Source organism: Rhinolophus sinicus, chromosome 13 (assembly GCF_057876585.1).
Source record: "Rhinolophus sinicus isolate RSI-liver-muscle chromosome 13, RSI-T2T, whole genome shotgun sequence".
NCBI classification, from domain to species: domain Eukaryota; kingdom Metazoa; phylum Chordata; class Mammalia; order Chiroptera; family Rhinolophidae; genus Rhinolophus; species Rhinolophus sinicus.
Genome location: NC_142513.1, coordinates 63,001,937 through 63,022,959, shown reverse-complemented (window position 1 = coordinate 63,022,959; position 21,023 = coordinate 63,001,937). Strand labels below are relative to the sequence as shown.

Here is a 21,023-nt window from a genome sequence, read left to right as displayed (position 1 = left end):
CTGTGACTGGCAGTGAGGCAGACGGGGGGCCGTGGGGCGCAGCAAGGGGAGTGGGGGGAGGCGCTCATGAAAACCGCGAGGGACTACGTGCCATAGACGTAAACGCGCAAGACACTGCGTTTTGCACTGAACTGCTCGCGTGGGAGAAGTCAACGCAAGCACGTCTTGGACCCAATTTCCTGGAGGCTCGGGGCCACCTCAAAAACTCCTCTCGGACCCACGTGAAACAAGTTTCTCCTAGCGGAAACCACGAAGGTCGGCGTGGAACCCGCGCGTGGGTGGCGCGGCGCCGCAGGTGAGAGGCGGGTCCCGGGACCCCCGCTCCGCAGCCGCCAGGCGCTCCCGCCGCCTCCTCCGGCCGCCCGGCTGCCGCCTGCGTGGCTGCGGACGGCGCGAAGCCGCGCGCAGACGGGAGACACGCGTGCCTGTCCTGACGCGCGCACCTGCAGCAGCCGTGACGGTCCTACCCACGCCCACGTGCCGTGAAGCCGTCTCAGCGTGTTTCCCTCACGCCCGCGCTGGGGCGCGCACTCGCGTGCAGCAGGTGGGACGCTCACGAGCCTGTAACACCTGGAGGTCCGGTCTTGCGCGACGAGTGTGGGGCGTGCAAACGCACCGTGGCGTTTCGGCGTGCGACACGCGCGGCCAGCCACAGGCTCCACCGCGACACGAACGAAAGCCACCACCCCGAGACAGCAGCGCCCCGCGGGGCCTGCGGCGGCCCCGGTGTCGGGCTGGACGCGGCCGGGGGACATCACGCGTCCCCGAGCTCCGGGTCCCCACAGGTGGCGGCGTCAGAGGCGGCGCGCGGCGTCCGGGTGTGAGCGGCCCTCGGCCCGCCGGCGGGCGCCCGGCTGACAGGGACGGCCCGCGACGGAGGCCACCCCCCGCCCGCGACCCCCCGGACAGTGCCGTCGCCCGCCCGCCATGAAGCCGCGGGCGGGGTTCCTCAGCGGCGGGGTTCCCTCAGCGGCGGGGTTCCCGCAGCCGCGGCCGCGCGTGTGCCCAGGCAGGTCCCCGGCCGGCGGGATGGAGGTCAGCGTTCAGACCGGCCGCCCCCGGCCCCGGCCCCGGCCCCGGACACGTACCTACATATCCCTTGGCTCTGCTGCGGCGCCGGCCACCGTCGCGCACCGGGCTCCCCTCAGCGTCCGCCCGGCGGCCTCGCGCCGGCGACTAGCCCGCGCCCGCGCCCGCGCCCTGGCGCCTGCGCCCTGGGCCCCGCGTCCCCGCGCGCGCCTCGGGCGCCGTCCTTCAAACCGCGGTCGCGCGGCGCGGGGACGGGGCGGGGGCGGGGACGGGGGCGGAGCGACGGCCGCCCCGCGGGCCCTCAGCTGGCTTCTGAGGACGCGCCCCTGCGGCCCCGGGACACCCCCCCTCGATGTGCGCTGGAGACACCTGTCAGGGCCTGAGTGACCGATTCTCAGGCCCAAAACCCCTGAAAAGCACCCCGTTCCGATGCGTCTTAGGGGAGCAGGCCAAGCATTTGGAAACTTGCACAGATTTCGGGACCGTTCACCTGCTATCTGTGCAGTCTAATTTCTAGATTCAGGCGCAATGCTACTTACAGGGACTTTTTTCTGTAACAGCTATTTATAAAGACTCTCTAGGAAGAGGAGACTATGTGGCCACTACATGCTAACATCGCTTACCTGTGTCTTTATTTTTGTTTTTAAACCTGAGTTCGTGGAAAACGGAGATGCAAGCACTCTGTGGTAACGTGAAATCACGAATCCCCAAAGCTGTACGACTTGTCAGCTGTGCTGCCCCCTGGCGGTGTCCTACGTAACGGCGCACACCCCAAACTACAATCTTCCTCCCTCTTGTTGGAGAAATCCTTCAGGAAGGGTGTCGAAAACTGGAACCGGAGGTGTACGCAAGATGCCATTCTGCTTTCCCTAAACCTGTCCTGCTCGTTTCCAAATACCTTAAGGCCTAATGCCCAGATGGGCCCTAAAGAGGAGATTCTTACTAAACACCGGTAGCGTAGCAATTGTAAGGATGAAGAAACGAACTTGATTTCAATGTTGTCATTCTATGTGACCACTTGTAGTTTTCATTGTGTGTAAAATTTAGGAGTGAAACAATGTGCAAACTTGAAGGTGTATTATTTTTAGTTGTATAAATTTTAGTTCATATGTGAAGTTATTATTGTAACAGTTCAAATAATATCTGTAACTTTGAAATTTGTTGTTTGCTTCCAAAAACAAATCAAGAAAATACGTGGTGTTTAGTATTTCAAAAGACCAATAAAGGTTTGTTTCCCCTTTTCCAAAAATGTTAATTCCATTACATTCTCCCCCTTTCAGACTATACTACTTATGTTAATATTGGTATATAAGTGGACAAATAATTTCAGTCTATTTCTTTCCTATTATTGTTTCATTTCATGCTCATTACTGAAAATAATTTTATCACAGAGCTGAGGGTGTTAGCAAAAATGATCCCTCTGGGTGTCTTATTCGTAGTATACCAGTGGGCTCAAAGGCTCACAAAAATGAATGGCATTCAAATGAAGTGACTTTATTATGTGCTTAATACTTGGAATTTTGCATGTACTTTATGAGGAAATCATTCTTTTGGCAACAAAATTCCTGTGCCAAAATGGAGTATCAGTGATATATATGTATATTTGAAAACAAAAATGATCCAGCATTCCAATTTTAGTAAATTTTGGGTGTTATAAGACCTCGCAAGTACATGTCCATGTATTTACTGACAGAATCCTAGTTGCTGACGTTTATTAAATGCTAACAATATGACAGCTTTGTATGTGCTTTGTATGTACTTTTCATAACTCTGTTCGAAGTTATAGGTATTATCTCATTTCACAGATGAGAAAGTTGAGGCACAGAGGAATTAAGTGACTGGCTCAACATCACAGCTAGTAAGTGGAGGAACCTCAAGTTCAAGCCTGGTGCTCACTGCCTCACAAAGCTGTGCCTCAATTAAGTCTGAGGCATATTATGTATGGGAAATCATTCTGCATTCCTGCGAAGGGCAGACCTTCAAAGCCCACCTCAGACAAGGCCACAGACGGCAGCCACAAAGTGGGTCCTCCCCAGGCTGCAACAACTTTACCTGACTGCCTGCTGGGGAAGCTGTGGTTTCTGTCCAGGAAGATGTGATTTGGGTGGCAGTCTGCAAACTTCTGAGGGCTTCCTCTTGCCCCCTTTTCTCAATGTAGTTGTTACTGCGTCACTCAGCTTTTACATTACATTATGTGGGTTAGAGACCACCTATCTTTCAGCCACGTAGATGGTCAGACAAGAGTTGCCCCATCCGGACTTGACTGAGCAGGTGAAAAACCGCCCGAGACCCCGCTTGGCACGGTAACTGGATGAGAGTGTGTCGGGGGGGTGTCTTCCCCGACCCTAACCGTAACCTGAGTGGAGACGAGTATATCTAATGCGTGTGTCACACATGTATGTGCACACTTGCGTAGAGGATGGGCAGACCCTGTTGGTTAGCCCCACCCCTGACCTCTACCCTAAGAACTGGAAAAGTTAACTATTTGATTTTCCTGTTTTTCTTACTGCTGCAGTAGCCAGATGACACAATTCTAGCCTGTGAGCCTGCGGGGGACGACACGGAAGGCTTCTCCTTTTCTGACAGACAGGCCTGGATTAACCCCGCTTCTTGCTTTGACCTCAGATGTGATGCTTGCAGGGCCAGTGACCATCCTGGAATCCTGAGGTAACAAACATGAATATAGAAAGGGCACACGTAAGGCTGCTGAAGCAAAACGAACGCAGACATCCAGGAGGATTTAGTCTTCTGTTTCCACTAAAATTTAATTTCTGCTGCTGCTAATCTAGGTTAAACTGTGTGGGCATAAAACAACAAAAGTAGATTTTTTCTTTCCTCAAAAAATGTTGCAGAATGCATAGATCTGTGAAAGTTAATTTTACATCATATGCATGTTCACTGTGTAAAATCTCTAGTAAGTGGCAAAACATTTGCTATCTGGCCTCTGTGCTAGGCCGAGACGTTGGTGTGTTTGCCACTGATCCAGGTTTAAGCCGAGGGAACTGTGGTAGTGAAATGGCCCCCTGGGCCCTGTCATCAGTACAGGCCCTGGGAGAGGATCCAACTCAGTGTACACGGTGTGTTTCTAGGTCTGCAGCTCAGGGTCCACCTGTTCTCCACGTGCTTAGGGTGCTACTGGCTCCTAAGGAGTTTGGTTTACTGGGATAAAGAGGCTGGGAATGTACTCCTTGAAGCAGCCTTTTTACAAATAAAATAGCAGAGAGATTCTGCTCTGAAAGCACATAAAGGTAATCATTTTAAATATGCTGATTACATAAACCATCCTGTATCACTCGAGAGGGCAGATCAGTGTGAAGAAACCACCTTTCCTTCTCTTTCTGTGCTCAAGTCCATGTTCTCATGGGATCACTTTCCATTTTCACAAATGAGTACAACAGTCGCCATAGTTTCTAGGCATTTGGTATGTTTTTAGTTGAAACAGTAATTATCCCTTCAATGCTTGCTTTTGTTTAAGACAACCCTTTCAAAATTGTAGTAAATGATTTCGTTTTAACTTTGGTTGGATCGTGATTCCCTTCCTGCCTTCCTGGGAGGCAGGTGGGTGACTTCTTGTTTCATCAGCACAGCAGGTCCTCGAATAATTGTTGCATTTAGTGTCATTTTGTTATGACGTTGATGAGATGCCACAGGAACTTAACTTGTTTGTATCAACCAGCCTATGGTAAAACTGGTTTCCTTATACGTCATATCCACAGTTCCGAGAACCTTCAACAGACATTAAACGAGGACTTACTGTGCCCCTTATTCCTATGGGTCCACTTCTCTCTCTATTCTGCACCAAGGTTATAGCCTTGTGGCCAAATGAATTTACTGCTCATAACAAGCCCCAAGGCTTCGCTATAAAAAGGAACCCTATGTTTAAGCTCAAGTATTATATGAAACGACTCTGCAGCAGACTCTTCTTTGAGAAGTCACAAAACATTTTACATATTAATTTGAAAAAGTAAAATAATACATTCAATCCCCACCCAGTTTTAAAAAATTTTTTCAGTTTTAAAAATCTCTGTTTTCCTCTACTATTCTAACTCTGGTTAATATCAGGGACGAAGAACATTTACAAAGTATTTTCCTTATGTGCTACGTAAGCGTATCCAAGAACACAAAATTTGAGGCACTGTCTCCTTGAAAACGGGTACCAGTGCTAAATAATAGAAAAGTTAACAGCGAAATAAAAACAGCTAAATATTAACGGTCACTGATGATAATTTCTATGACAATCAAACTTTTCGTAGTACTTTCATCTGCAACTAAGATTTACGATAACTATAAAATGAAGGAAACTTTTAAGTATTTTTATCATATACAAGCACAGGAAGAGAAAAACCTTTTGAGGTAAAAAGTGGGAGGAAAGTGATTCAAAATAGAAAAGTGGGAATGTTAATACACTGATTTCACTTACCTTACAAGTTTCCTACTGTCCTGTTAGAAGCACTGAGCATTACAATACAGGTGCCACATACGAGCTATGCCACTCACACTCTATTAGGTAGAATATTAATCTAAATTATCCTGTAACAAAGACCGGGAAAAAAAGGTGGCTTAGACAAGACTTATGTTAATTTCTGTCTTGTAAAAGTCTGAGGAAAAAGAAAAACTTTTTCTTTATACAATAATAAAATACTGATGATTAATCGTGGCAATTTATTTCACTAAGTATTAAACAAAAATAGTTCTTTAATTTTTATCAAATTAAGTAAAAAGTCAGTAATAATTTTGTTATAGCTTCTGAAAAAACTCGGTAAAAATGTAAAGAAGAGAAAGATTTCTCAAGCCGTCTATGTATTTTCCTCCTTTATTAAGGGAGAGCAAACGCCATCACGATTCTGCTGAGAGCTCACCTAACAAGGCAGAGCAGGCCGGGCGTCTGGACTCCCACCCACTGCTGACGCCTCCTCAGTCCTCCTGTGCAGAGGCCAGGTCACAGCAAGTGCGCAGTGAGCAGCAAGAATCTGGCGGGACAGTCACGATTGTGCCCGATGCCAAAGCCCTCAGCTCCGCTCTGCACTCCATGACATCCAGAGCTGTCCCCTCTACAGTATTAAAAACTACCCTGAAGTCATCTTTAGAGCATCAAAGCCACACAGCAGACCTACAAAGTCATTTCCGCGTGTCCACTTCTGCTGTGAAGGCCGCGCTGGCTTCACTTGGACAACCCCAGATGAACCAGCGCCATGATGGTCGTGTAGCTGTGAAACAGGTCCTCATCCTTGACCTCGCTACACTTCTTCAGGATGAAGTTCCCGGTGACTATGCGGTCACACCCAATTTCTCCGTTCCCAAAGAAGCCAAATAAAGGCACAGCAGGAAACAACTTTCTGAAGGCGTCTGCCTCCACGTTCCCTTTGGCTCTGTAATACTGGAAGCCCCTGCCGATGCAGGCGAACATGAAGCCGATGGTGTTTTGTTCTGGAATGTTGGCTGCCTTGAGGCGCTGCATCGCAGCCTCGGCGGTCTTCTCGTCACTCACGTCCTCGCTGAGCAGCACTGTGGCACTCTGCACTCGGTGTCCACTGAATGACAGGCCAACCACACCAGTAGCTTCAATATCCAGAGGGCTCCTGGAAAAGTCAATCAGAAAAGTGGTGCTCTACCACGAAGCAAACTGTCACAGTTACAAGAAAAGGGAGTCGTCCTGACTCTCCCTGCCCAGGCCCACCCTCCCGCCAGCACGGGGGGGGGGGGGGGGGGGGGGCGGGACAAAGAATCCGCTAAGTCACCACTGTAAGAGAATGCAGAAAGCAGAGCCGTGGAGGAGTAAGGCACAACCTGCTCAGTCCCAAAGGCACAGGGCAGGAGGCCCTCCACACAGATGTCCGACACCCATCCTGGTTTTGCAGAAGGGCACCCTTCCCTCCCTCACTTCCTTCACAGGAACCTCACCTTTCAGCTATGAATATTCACTCATGGGGGTATTTTTATTAAGAACCTATAAGGAGTTTCAACTCTGTGTTGCTTGGCCCATAAATAAATACAGTGATTATCGCTTTGAGCCTGAAATTCAGCTTAGTCGGAAGGTAACAACACATTTCATTAAAAAGAAACAAAAAGAAAACATTTTATCCTTACTAAGAAATATAAAGTGTCAATAAAATTACAAGCATAATACATGAACACCTGGGCGGAGAAACAAGTGCCTCACGTTTCTATCACAGTTACCAACAAGATTCACTGGGTCAACGAGAAACTAAGACTCCAAAGCTCAAGTGACTGACAACAAGGCCAGCTGGTGGCAAGACCCGTTCCCGAGGGCGGGAGCCACCTTTTGGAGCCCCTCACGGCTCCTTCCCTTCATGTAGTTCCTCTTTGGTACCCACGTGCAGTACGTGTTGGCAGTCTCCTGCCTCAAAGAATTACGTACCTGTCTTCTCTGGGGGGAGGGGGCATGTGTCTGACGCCGTTAAAACTGAGCGCTGATTTCCTCCAACGGCTTCTCTCATGATGGACACAGTATGAAGACCACGTAAGGGGTAAGGAGTTTTTGGGTACACTCCCCATGTTAGGGGGACAAAGACATGCTATACAGCCAGCCATACTAACAGGCTGGCATCTCAGATTCCTTATGAGTGAGATACTGGCATTTCAAAGGTCAGTTGTATGTTAAATCACCACAGCCTTATCTGTATACAATTTAAGATAAAGCAAAGACACAGGGAAAATGAGGCAAGAGGGAAGATACCCTACAGACAACTGAGGATTTGGTGTATCTCTGCACAAAATCCCTGTCTGCTATCCTACTGCTTGGAAGTCCACGCACTGGGCTTCCCTGCCTTCTTCCCCAGTGACAGTCCAGGGAACTCGAGTTTAGCCGTTTGCTTTCCGTACCTCAGCAGTGGAGACTCCCAGGAGGGGTCAGAACTGGTCTCTATCAGTCTGTTCTCCACCTCACCGCCCTCAGATGCACACACTAAGCATCAATGCAGTGCGACACAAACACTGGTGTTTGCAGGAAGCATTTGGGGGGCCCGGGCCTCATCTTCCTGCTTTTGGAAACAGCTGATATTTACGTTCATTTCATCAACTCAAGATCAAAACACTGCATACTTTCATTCAAAATGGAAAGAGGGTGATGGCTCCTAAGACAGAAGAGCAAATTCATCTCTGAAAGCAAAGCCTTAAGGAACAAAAGTCAAAGATGCACAGTATTTGAGAGTGAAAAAGCCTTTCGAAAGATCTAGCACTGAACTGCTGAAAATGTGTGCCAAGTAACACAGGCAGGCCTACGAGACGCGCCCCGAAGGAAAGGTTCTACAGCCAAACGGACCGGAGAACCGCCCAGGCAACAGCACTGCTGTCTAGATTTCGAGCACGTCTCAGCAGCTCGAAGAAGTTTCGCCATAAGGACTCGCTGTCTAACCATGACTTTCCTTTAGAGCAGGGAGCGACGCACGGCGTTACAGACTACAGAGCTGTCCAGGGCGACATCAGTAGACAGTGTTGACAATTCTGAGGACAGTACGAGTCCAGCTAAGCATGAGTTCGTAAAGGACAACATACAGAAATTTCATTCCACCGCAGGCAGAGTTATGTTGGGTAACCCCTAAACCTATGCCTGTTGCTAAATGGAATGAACTGTTAGCCTAGCAATTCTTTATACTTGTTTTTAAAAACACAAACCCCAGGTCACAAAATCCTGAGCGCACTCCCCATCGTGCAGACATACTTCTCAGAGGTCAGCGATGCCAGGTTGTCCACCTGGCCGCCAGCCAGGACGACATTCATGTCACTGAAGGTGCTGACGACCCGCTGCAGGTAACTGCTGGCTCCCACCTTACAGCAGTTATAGCCGAACACCAGGACCACACGCAGCTCGGGGTTGTCTAAGAGACCTGAGAAACAAGAGCGACAATCGGAGAGAGCCTCAGCGAGAACTGTCAAGTTTCCTTTCCCAACACTTCATTTCTACGTTTTGCAAAAGGAAATGCTGCCGCTAGTGACTTGCACAGCTCACACCACACGCCGCAGCCCCACACTGCAATTCTGTCTCACTAATGAGCACACGAACCCACAGTATTCCGACCTGATGCTCACTTACCAGGCGCTTCCTATTTCCTGTCCCCTGGTCTCTTGGCCACCCAGCTAGTTCTGTCCTAATCTGGAAAGGAGGTAAAGACCACCTGCCATATGCTCCCCACTTGGGTTCACTTCTCGCGAGGTCTGACAAGTCTAACAACTATTTATCACAAAATGCACGGTTCCCACCACTCAAAATTTTGGCTTTTCCTGTGGACTGACACGCTAGGCTTCCAGCTTCAGGCAGTGTCCCCATCAGGACCTCCACGGGGGTGACAAGGTGCAGCAACACGGAGAACAGTATGCCAGCGCACCACACTCACTCCCGAACAAAAACGACAGAGGATGTTTGGTCATGACCTTCAGCAAAAGCACTGACCCAAAGGCCAAATGAGCTTCTCTCGTGGGGTTTGATTTTTTTCTGCTCTCTGCACCACGCTCCCCTCATTATCACCGAGCCCCCCACCCCCGCCCCGTTTCCTTTGTCTTTCACATCTAATCATTTGCTGATGTTCTCCCATCAGCTCCCTGCTCCTCAGACCCCGGTATACTTCTTGCCTAGACTCTGGCAGGGGCTCCGACCGGTCTCCCCACTTCCACCATCTCCCCACCACGGAGGGTCACAGCTGTGACGGCACCGATCACCCCTTGGAGTAGCAGCTGTCACGTGCGCACGTCCCCGTGGACCTGGCCTCCCTGCACCCCCCTGCGGTTCCCACGAGCCCCACAGCCTCTGCATGCACAGCTGGACAGTTAGCTGTGCCCCCACATGCTGTGATCACCTGGCTCTGTGCCCGTGTTTCTACTCGTCCCTCGGCCTGTCGTCGCTCACATGCCTCCCGTCCTTCGAAGGTGTGAATGCCACCTGCTCTCCCTCCACGGGCAGGTCCCCTGCAGAACCCTGCCCATACCTGCCAATGGCAGGCCTCCTTTTCCTACCTGCCCAGGTAGCATTAAAACCCTCCTGAAACGTCACTGAGACAGAACCTGCATCCCGTTACCTTTTCTACCCTCACGGGACCTTTTCACAAGCGGAATAAAATGCCCGTAGAATTTCTGTTTCATGAACCCACTGAACACACCACCCTCCTGCCAGCGGCAGCCCACACCTCTTCTCGCAGCGCCCACTACAGGGGTTGCCCCCAGAGGGAAAAACAGCCCCATTTCTTCTGCTCTGCAAAGTGCTCCACTGGTACCCAGCGTACAACGTTCAGGTAACATCAGTCATCATGATTGTCACCGTCAGTCAAGATGTGTGCACTCCTGGGGCACGCGGGCCCCGGACAGGACCTGCACTGGTTTCCTGAGCTGCTTCTGCAGCCCGTCTGCTCCTCCAGGGACCAGAGGCCACCCACACACACATCAGCCGTGATGCACTGGAAGCCCGCCCACGGCACACGGGCTGGCGCTGGCCATCTGTCTCCCAGCTTGCGAGTGAGGTGTCTTGCTAAGTCGTCTCATTCAATGCTCACAACTCTGTCAGTCATTTCCATTTTACAGGTGAGGCAACAGAGACTTAGGAAAGTCAAGAAACTCGACCTAAGCCAGAAAGCAGCCAAGCAGCAGCTGCAGCCGCTCTTACCAGCTGCCCCTTCCTGCCCATGGCACGTGCTGGCCCCAGAACGCCCCACGTCTCCCCTAGGCCTGAGCTCTGTCCTGCACACCCCCCGCCCGTTCTAGGGGACTGCTGCCCCCCGCTGCCAGTCTTGGCTGCCCAGGCATCCTCCCTCTGTGCTTCCCCTCCCCCAACACCAACCACTGTCCCTCTTTCTGTGCATCATAACGGACAGTCATATAAGCCAGTCTCAGTGTGCAGTCTTTTTCCCCGATCACTTACAAATTTTCCCTTTGTGGCTACACGATTTTTCATTCCCTGGGCCCAGAGCCATTTCAAATGATGGAGGCTTATCTCTATCGGCTGGCCCACATATGTGTAAACAAGGGGGACCACGGAATGCTTTTTTTATGCCAACAGTGATGTTTTTAACGAGTTAACACCAGTCAGTCAGTTCTTGTGCAGATGTGGATAAAAGGCTCAAACACTGCTTTGTCTGAGTGGCCAGTTTGTTGCTGATTGTACTACCTTAAGCTTTCTCATCAGAGCCCGGACGCTATGCCACCCCCTCACCTCTTCACAGTCACCTCAGACCTGCCTACTGCAGCCAAGCCTCCTCTCTGACGCGTCCTAGAAAACGCTGGTCTGACAGCCTGCGTAAAGCACACCTTCTCTAAAACTTAGCAAGTTCACTATGCCCCCTCCCATCTATCTAGTGGACATAGAACTAGCCTGTATCTTGTAAAAAAAAGTTTTTACAGCAAATGATTATTACTAGTGTAAAAAAAATAAAAGCTTAGAAAAACGTTTCAGCTTCAAAAAACAGAAATACGGTAAAATGATAAGAAAATATCATTTTCAAGAGGAAGAAGGCCTTCAAAATTCAGAATTAAACACAAACGAATTCATTATCACCGGATTATTTATGGAAAAGTTTTCATCTCTGCTTCTCTCAGGTTTTAATGTAGGAAAATAATTTACACAGTCCGTTGACTCTACCAACAGTGGGCGGCACCAGCCTGCTCAGCACTAGTTTGGATCCTCACCTCCCCAGGCTCGCGCATCTCGCTCGGACTCTCTAGCAAACAAGACCAAGCAACAACGGGCCTTTAATGGTAAGTGACAGTAACTTACCTGCTTCTGCAAGCTGACGTCTTTCTAGTGTTAGATTCTTCGGATCCTTAACAAAATGAAAGGGCTGTATCTTTATTCCTTCAATCTGAGGGAATAACAGAGCAAAACCAGATTCTCCAATTTCTATTTCCTGAGGTCGATTGCTACCTGATCCCATTGGAGTCACTAGGAAAAAAGTGAAGCAGTTTGGTGAACAGGTACGATAGGAACTGAGGTGTGAATCTGCCACAGTGTAAATGACCCAGCCCCACCTAGATGACCAGTGCAGGTCACTAAGATAAGAAACAAGCTAACAGGCCACTGTCTGACTAAGTTTTCAGGGTCAAGGGTCATGATGTCTGCAATTTACTTTTAAATGGTTCAGAAAGAAGTGTGTTTACAAACAAAGACATAAAAGGCAAATGTTGCAAAATTTTAAAAATTAGTGAATCTAGATGAAGGGTATATGGGAGTTTATTTTACTATTCTTCTTTCAACTTCTACTGAGCCTGCCAACTCAGTAATAAGAAAAAAAAGTCGGTCCAATAAAAAAAAGTCTGTGAAAGACTTGGATCCTTCACACAAGCAGATATCAAACAGCCAATACACAAGGGAACAGGTGCCCACCACAGCTGGTCAGAGAACAATTCAAAGTAAAAGTTCCACAAGAAGTCTCTTCACACCCCCTAGAATGGCTTAAGTTAAAGACTCATGACACTAAGGTTCAGGATATGGAGCAAGTGGAATCCTCAGTCATTGCTGGTGAGTATAAAATGGTACAACTGCGGAAAACTGTCTGGCAGTTTCTTATAAAGTTAAATACACAGCAACCCTCAGACCCAGCAATGCCCAAAAAGAATGAACCTATGTCCACAAGCCTTCAGCATTCACAACAGCTTCATTTGTAACAGCTCATTTATAATAGCCAGGAGCTTGAAACAACACAAATTTCCATCAAAAGCGAACGGAAAAACGAGTCATAGTCTAGTTATCTAACAGAATACTATTCTTGAAAAAATGAATTCTTCATACACACAATAACATAAGTGAATATCAAAAATACACGTTCTTTAAAACAAAATTTATATTGAATGAGCTAAGACATAAAGAGTTTATACCATATGATCCTACTTTTATGACATTCAACAGGCAGAACGAGGCTATGGCCCCAGAAGTCAGAACCAGGGATTCCTATGGCAAGTATGGACGGATAGGAACGGCAAGGAAAACTCCTGGGGGTGACAGACCTACATCCTCACTGGTGCGCTGGTTATGAAGGTATACATTTGTCAAAACTCATTAAACTGTACAATTAAGATTGTGCATTCACTGTAATTTACCTCAATTAAGAAAATCGCCTCTACATATGTAAGAATGAACAAATTTTCTCAAACTTGACATTATTCCAGCCTAAAGAAGGAAGATGGGCACTTAAAGAAGGGTGAGGAATGGGTCCAAGAAAACACAGGAGGACAAGTCCAGACTAAAGGGAGTCAGAAGATACTACCAACATCAAGCTCACAAGAGAACTTGGGGAAAACAGATGCGCAGTCAGAACTATTTAGACACTGGGTGGGGGGGGTGCCAAAAAAATGTCTACATGTGGACACTCTGGTCAGCGTTGCTCCAGCAGTAGTTCGCCGTCATCAGAAGTGTCTGGATGCTGATGGGAACCACTTTGAGTGCCTCTTGTAATTGCAGAAGTCATACGTGACTTGTATTCATCTTTTGTTATTGGTATATATTGAGTATTACAATTTGAATACAGCTTTCCTTTCTTAAAATGTGTGCACATGTTTTTGGCACCCTCTGTATATAAGGCAAGCACCAAAGGAAGGCTTCAGGGAGACTTCCCGCACAGTGGGGCCCTGGAGCCAGGAATGTCACCCAGGTCACCCTCTCCTGCCCCAGCTCAAATTTTAAAAGGAGAAACTTGGTCATGCCTTGAGGAAGCCACGGTGGGTACAGTGGGGAGGCGTGAGAAAATGTTATGAGAAAGGAAAGCTGTGATTCCCCAGAAACATTTGTTAGGAACTACACAGCGATAGTAGAAACGAGATCACTCATTCAGGGAAAATTCAGAGGTTAAACAGAAAGCCTGGTCACTGCTCTCACTGTTTTAAGCCCACAAAATGGAAGCAGGTCAGGAGCTGCTGCGGGAGGGGACAGTCCCACAGACACACATTTACGTCTCCTCATGTGAAATACCCAGTCTCCTCTACTTCACTGTACAAGGCTCTTAACACCCGATCAATAGTGCCACCTGAGTGTTAGGAATGCCAGTCATGGAGGAGCCCTGCAAAGTCACCTACTGCGTCTGCTCTGAGTGCTGCCATGTGTGACCTTGTCACAGCCCTCCCAGGAAGGCACTGCCAACCACCCCACATCACAGGTGGGGCTAAAGCCCCGTGACACGAGGCGACTGGCGCAGCCATGCAGGTACTTAGTGGTACAGCTGGATTCCTAGCCAAGTGTCTGAACCACCGCACCGTGACACCTCAATACAGCGTCTGTCCCCCACTAGCTATAGAAGAAAAAAAAATAAGGAAAACCAGCAAAAGTTCAAGGTAGCAAACGTGGGAAGGGCCCTGCTTATTGTCAGCCCCGAGCAGTGGGAGCCAAGCAGAGACAAGTTTCCTAGCAGGGCCGCCCCCAGCTCCCAACCACAGCCCTTCACCCTGACCCCCAGACACAATGCTGGCTGAGGGATGAAGGGAGAACGCTCACTAGTGCTGATCTGGAGAGAGGCAGAGCACGCTCTCTGTCCTCTTACGAACGGCTCCTAGAAAGATAGGCAGTGCCGTTGGTTTATGCAGACAGCCCTGAGATGTGAGTATCAGCCACACACAATAATCTAAGCTACAGTAGGGGAAGTCAAATCTAATACCATGCTTAGCACGACCGACTTCACTGCATTGTGGATGGCCAGAAATATAAATGTGCGTTCAAGCTACAAGGAATTCACCATAACAGGATCCCACAGTGATGCCAGGCAGAAGTCACCAAGTTGGCATTTCCTCTCACCTACGATTCCTGGAGTCACGACCCCCAGGACTTGGCACTGTTTCGGGAATAGCTTCTCGAGGGCAAAGGCTGTCTCCATGGTTGTCCTTTTCCTTGCTGTAAGAAGAGTAGCAGAAGAATTAAATGTCATCCGCTGAAGGGCCAATCTGATGGTGTGGATGAGAAAAGGCAAATACGGAAGTAGGCTTAAGTCATTTTACACCAGAACGCTTTCTAAGGAAGTCTAAGAATTGAATGAGAACACATGCGTTCCCGTTCTGGGCCCATTTTAATTGAAATTCTAAATCAGACCTTTAGTGTCACCATGCTGCCTTTCCGCTTTGTTCACAGTCAGCTTTTGCTCCAATGGCGTCACACAGTGGTAGCAGCTAAATTTTAGACTTGCTCTTGTAACTTTCAGTTCAGCTGACTGTAAAGCACATGACTCTACATAAACAGTCACTGGATTCAAAGAGGACAATGGCAATCCGTTGTCTGCGTCTGGGTCACAGCGTGGCCCCTGGGGACCCCGCAGCTGCTGCTTCTCTCAGCAAGCTGAGAACGCACAATAGCTACACATGACTTTGGTAAATGGGTCGCCATCATCCAACACAGTAAAAGGCTAGAACAGCCAAAGATACAAATCCTGTTTTAGTAATCAAAAGAAGTGCCCGGAAGATTAAAGTATTTCAAAATGAGAAGAACACATTTCTAAAGAATTTGTTTCACTTGCACTTCCAGATTCAAAGACCATCCAGTCATGCGTTCCACAGGGGTGGGCCGAGGCCGTGGAAAGTCAGTCTCAGGACTAGGACACACTTAACTCCAAACAGAAGGTACACAAGTAAACAAAAAAAAAAAAAACCCACACGTTTTCTTTCGCTATTCACCTCTCTTGTGGCCACGACACTCTTCCAGGCTCATGAAAGTTTCCGAATCAGCCATGTAAAGAACTGTCTGTGGTAAGATGTGCACATTCTGCAAAGAAGAAATCCATCTGAATTAGATCGCAGGATCCATGAATGCTTTCGTGGTCCCTTCAAGTCTCACCTGGCCCAACCTGCTGTCGCCCTCCCTCCTTCCGGCCAGTGCCTGAGCGGAGCCCGTTCACTTCTCATTCATTTCTCACTCAGACTCTTCCATTTTCAGGTCTTTCATTTGTTGAATATCTTTTGTTTCTTCAAGTCAAACTCATTCCAGCCTAACTCAAGAAGTTCATTTTCATAATAATTTAAGGTCTTAAACAAAAACATTAAGTACCAGCAAAAATCACCACAGCTTTATTTGACCAGGCAGGTAACAGAAACAGCCCAGCACCAGAGGGAAGGCAGACAGACTGCATGCTCCTCATTTCACTGCCTATCAAATGAAATATTCCCGGCCTTTGTTCCCACCCACCAGCTAGATTCCCAGAGGGATCTTTTGCTGCCCATTACCCGGACACACACCCTTCTTTATATATTCTCCTGCAGCTCTCGTCCTTTCCTCTTGAGTTAAGAATGTTTTCCCCAAGAGGCAGCGTAAGTGCCACCTGCGCTACACAACTTCTTCCCAGGCTCCCTCAGCGCCTTGGACCTCATATGCAACAGCCTTTACGCTTCAGTCATCTCCACTTATGAGCTGCGCTTATTCAGAATCAGGTTTGCCATTAAACTTGACATTACAGACAGGTGACAAAGTGGCTGAATTAAATGAGAAGGGTGAATGTGTTTTTCCTTCTCAGATGGTTATTCTCAGAGATGTTTACTAACAGAAGGGGATGAAGCAGTTAGCACATAGCAAAGACTCAATGTCGATTAAATGGGGGAAAAATGCTGATCCACTGTAATTTGGGGGAACATTAAGATGTTTCACAAGAGATTCCATATAGACAAACTCATAAAAGAGACTGAGTCAAAATGATGACCCAGCGGTGGCCTAAGGGCTGGATAAGACCTAGGGGTACAGGTTCCTTGGTCCACAAGGCATTTTCAAAGAACGTCATTTGGTTGCCAACATTTAAAATTCCGTAAGAGTTACGTAAAATGTGGATTTGCAGATTCATCTGAAAAACTAAATGTGTTGGCAACACTTAGACTGCATTCCCCTTGAGCAGGGCTACACAGGGGCAAGCACTGTGGACTGCCATGGCCCGCCCACTCCCTGCGGTGTTACACTGAGCCACCGGAGTTACCTGTCCCACTCTGGCGTCATCTGAGATCATGATGCCTGGTGTAATAGTGGGTAAGGAGAGACAATTTAAAAGATTCAGGCATTAGTGCTGACTCTGCCATAAACCAGCAGAATAACCTTCAAAGTGCTTAGGCCTTAGGTTTCCTCGTCTTAAACACTGGAAGTCTAGGCCTGAGGTTTTCTGATTCTCTTTCCTGGTACCCATTAAAAAGCAATGCCTAAAATTTCCTTCCTCATTCTCACTACAAGCACTGAAAATGAAAATCCTCATCATGAAATGTTCTCAAAGCACAATGTAAGACAACTAGAATCTGGTTCCATTATTCAGAGAAGTTCCAAATGGCAAGATGTATTATAATGTATTGAGTGGACTTTAAAATATTTTTAATAAAGTTATATCAACTTTCTTTATGGCTATATGTCCATAGATAATTTGGCAAACACAAAGAAAACAGCATGTATGATTTGGACAAGGTTTCCGTGTTTCCGTCTCACCACACTAGAGTTTACCACAATGTATAAACTCCTTTAAGGGTATTCCTATATTAATTTTAATAATGATGTCAGTAATAGAGAATAATAATTTCAATGAATGAAAACACTATATTCCCAGTACTGTAGAGAATGTGTTAGATGCATTGGCTTTTCATGATCTAATCCTTACAACAACTCTATAAGGGTATAAAGGGAGTTATTACTTTCTGAAGCTCAGAGAGGTTAGGTAACTTTCTCAAAGCTGCACGCTGGGTTCATGTGGTTCATGTGCCAAAGCTGGGTTCATGACTAAACCTACCTAACTATAATAGCTATTACAAGATATAAGCCCTTAAAGCTATATAAAAATAATACCTGCTGTGGTAAAAATTTGAAGGAAAAAAACTAAAAACATTAAAAAAAAAATTCTACTCCCAAAACAAACTTTTGCTAACATTTTGGTGTTTTTCTTTTCTATTTTTCCTTTTTTGTTTTTAATAATTCAGATGATTAAACAAATAATTTCATAATCTACTTTTTTCACTTATAACATCAACATTTTCTCATCATAATGGGCCTTGCAGTTTATCATTTAACAACTTCATTTATTAGATACACATGAGGTTGTTTTCAGCTTCCCTTATTATAAATGATGCTCCAAGGAACAGCTTTAAGGAAAAAGTCTTTGCTTGCATTTTGAATTTTTCCAAATGACAAACTTCTGGAAACAGATTGGGCAGGACATGGGCCAAAGTGCCAAGAAGAAAGTTTTCTGCAAGTCTGTCTTTGGATACTGGCCACTTTGGATCTAAGTCTCAGAGCCCAAACAGGGTAAGAAAATCTACACAAGGAAGGGGGAAACAGAAGATTGGTCACTTATAGAATATTCATCTTATACCAAATACATTAAGAATGATGAAAGCCAAGTTTCTCATTGTCCAAAAGGCCAAGACAAATATGAGCTGAGAGAAAACCGGAGAGAATCCTGTGTTGAATTAGAATTGTATGTACCTGTGTGAACCCATGAGTTTCCATATATATGTATATATACACACCTGTGTGTGTATATGTATGTGTGCATGTATGTATATGTATGTGTACACATGTATGAATGTATATGTATATTATGTATGCATGCATATGTATGTGTATTATGTGCGTGCACGTGTGTATGTATATATGTGTGCATATGTATATATATAGAGGGTACCAAAAAAATGTAGACACATTTTAGGAAAGGAAAAAACTGTATTAAAATTATGCTGATGGTAACCACTTTGAGTACTTGCAGAAGTCAAACGTGACTTGTATTCAGCTTTTGTTATCGGTATATATTATTACAATTTTAATAGTTTTTCCTTTCTTAAAATGTGTATACATTTTTTTTGGCACCCTCTGCACATACACGTATGCACAGCTATAAATGTGTATACGTATAGAGAGAGATGGACACACACACATGCTTGCATATATTACATACATACACAAGTGGCTCTGCCCACCGACTGGCCTTGGAGCCACAAACCATTCAATAGCAACGACTTGTCCAGATCTTGGCCTCCAAATACTATCCTCCATAATAAAAGGAACTAGGGCTCCTTGGACTAAGGGCTGGTTCCAGGACTGAGGCAGGCAAACCACAAGATGAGCTTAGAATATCTTGTGCCATGGAAGTGCCCAAAGACAACGGAGTCGTCTCTAAAAGACACTGAAGCGAGCTGAAGGGGCTCCTGCTAGCTAACTTGGGGACAATTTGGGAACTCAAATAAATACTGATAGTAACATGATATTCCACTGGCTAAAACAACAGACTAAGAGTCTATGTAAATAAATAAATGAATGAATAAATTGAAACAGGATATTTACATAGTTCCAAAGTATCTCCCCACCAAATACTTAGGACAGTGAAAGCATAATTTTACAGTAGCAACATCTGGCTGACACCACCTTAACCAAATAATCAAAGATAATATCACCAGTGATGGAGCAAAGGGAAATCATCTGCCATCTCATAGGAAGCAATGTGAAGAGCATAGCTTCGCTTGGGATATTCCTGCCAAAGACACATAATCCAAATCTAAGAAACATCAGATGTTCTACAAAGTAGTTGGCATGTAGAAACAAGACCAATAAAAGCAACATAAAATTAGAAGCCAATCCTGCTTTGAAAGACAAAAGTACCGGGGACAACTGGAAAATGTGAATGGAATCTGAGGATTAGATGGCAGAAACGTATCAATGATGATTTCCTGACTTTGATGGTTGTACTGTGGTTCTGCAATGTTCTTGTTTGTACATAATGCATACGAAAGGACACGGGAGTGACAGAGCATCAGGCTGGCAGAGTACTCTCAAATGGCTCCCCCTTTCCACTACCAAGTGATATGCCACATCCGCACCGTCAGCTGTGCTCAACAGGTGGCCTCTATGACTACACAGTTCAAGTCTTTACCTGCCCAGGTATTGCCCATCTTTTGAAATTGGGGCCCAGTGGTACAACACAAGAGTACAGAATCTGGGGTTGAAATATTTGGGTTTATACCCAGTGTATATTCTTGGCTTATTTATGCGACACTAAGCTCGAAAGACCCAGCTGCCTTCCCTCCAACAATACTTGCTTGGCAATACTTGCTTCAAGGGAAACAGGTGAAGGGCGGAGTCTGCATAGCATTATCATAATAGTGAAAATCTGGATACATAAAGTGCCAAACATTTGAAGAACGGTCAAATAAAACAATCGCACATCCTTACAATCTACACTCATAAAACCTGATATTTACAAAATCTTTAATGTCACGAGAAACATTTGTCTAAATTATAAAGAAATAAACCCATGTGCAAAATTGGGATTAGAAAAAGATTTAGCTCTCAAAGACTGACCCACCAAGCCTGCAAAGGCCTGTGCACCGCACCGCTTCCCACTTGCCTCAAGCTCCTGGGCTGCCACTCGGACCAAGCAGTGCTCCTGCGGGTGGCCGGCGTCCGCCGAGCCCGCCGAGATCCAGGCCACCCTCCGCTGGGCCCGCAGCACTCTGCGCACGCTCTCCCGCCACAGGCGGCTCACGCTGGGGGCGCGACCACAAAGGGCTGTAAGCGAGCGTCCGTCCCTCTCCCGGCTCAGAACCCCCCACCCCACACACCCTGCGGGATCAAGTTCCGGGACCTGGAGCCGCACCTCTGGGAAGAGCCCGGGGCGCACACACCACGGCGGGGTACCTGCCGACCGGGACGTACCCGCCGGGCAGGGCAAGCCCTGGGTCCCGCCGGGTCCCGCCGGCTCCGCCCGCCCGCCCGTTGGCCCGCCAGGCAGCCACCGCCGCCGCCTGCTCTCCTCACCCGGCCACTCGCAGCAGCGCCTTGGCGGGCAGGAAGGAGAGGACACGCTCCACCACCTCCGCCAGGTTACTCAGCACGAAGGCGCTCCGGGGGTCTGCGGAGGAGCCGCGATCGCCGCCGCCGCCCGCCAGCTCCATTCCGCCCCGCGGGCCCCCGCAGCAGAACCGCGGCGCAGAGGGGTTAGAAGTGCCCCGAGCGCCCGACCGGCGCGCGTTGCGCAGGCGCGCGCGCCACTTCCGGCACCCGGCTTCCGGCGCAGATCCGCCCGGAGGCAGCCCTCCCGGAAGCTTGTCGGGCCCCGCAGTGACAG

At 47.6% G+C, this 21,023-nt stretch overlaps 2 protein-coding genes across 2 annotated transcripts in view; both read right to left on the bottom strand.

Annotated features, from left to right (window-relative positions):
- Positions 1-5,680, bottom strand: part of TMEM266 (transmembrane protein 266) — a 58,909-nt gene extending 53,229 nt beyond the window's left edge. Inside the window, 2 exon segments of the mRNA XM_088789410.1 lie at positions 3,537-3,691; positions 5,450-5,680. The gene's annotated coding sequence lies outside the window, so the exon portion shown is untranslated.
- A 144-nt stretch (positions 5,681-5,824) lies between these two features.
- On the bottom strand, positions 5,825-20,956 carry FBXO22 (F-box protein 22). Its single transcript, XM_074317412.2, has 7 exons — positions 20,714-20,956; positions 20,304-20,442; positions 15,622-15,709; positions 14,753-14,848; positions 11,750-11,914; positions 8,711-8,876; positions 5,825-6,608 (listed from the first exon to the last, which is right to left on the bottom strand). The coding sequence occupies exons 1-7, from the start codon at positions 20,848-20,850 to the stop codon at positions 6,191-6,193; spliced, it is 1,209 nt and encodes a 402-aa protein (XP_074173513.2). The 5' UTR covers positions 20,851-20,956; the 3' UTR covers positions 5,825-6,190.
- Positions 20,957-21,023: the final 67 nt, after the last annotated feature.

Excerpts from the sequence above, each read along its gene's own strand:
- FBXO22 (XM_074317412.2), bottom strand. The coding sequence starts at position 20,850 with ATGGAGCTGGCGGGCGGCGGCGGCGATCGCGGCTCCTCCGCAGACCCC. Across the intron at positions 14,849-15,621 it reads GTGTCGTGGCCACAAGAGAG|CAAGGAAAAGGACAACCATG; the intron begins GTGAATAGCGAA and ends CTCTTCTTACAG. Across the intron at positions 6,609-8,710 it reads GCATCGCTGACCTCTGAGAA|GAGCCCTCTGGATATTGAAG; the intron begins GTATGTCTGCAC and ends TGACTTTTCCAG.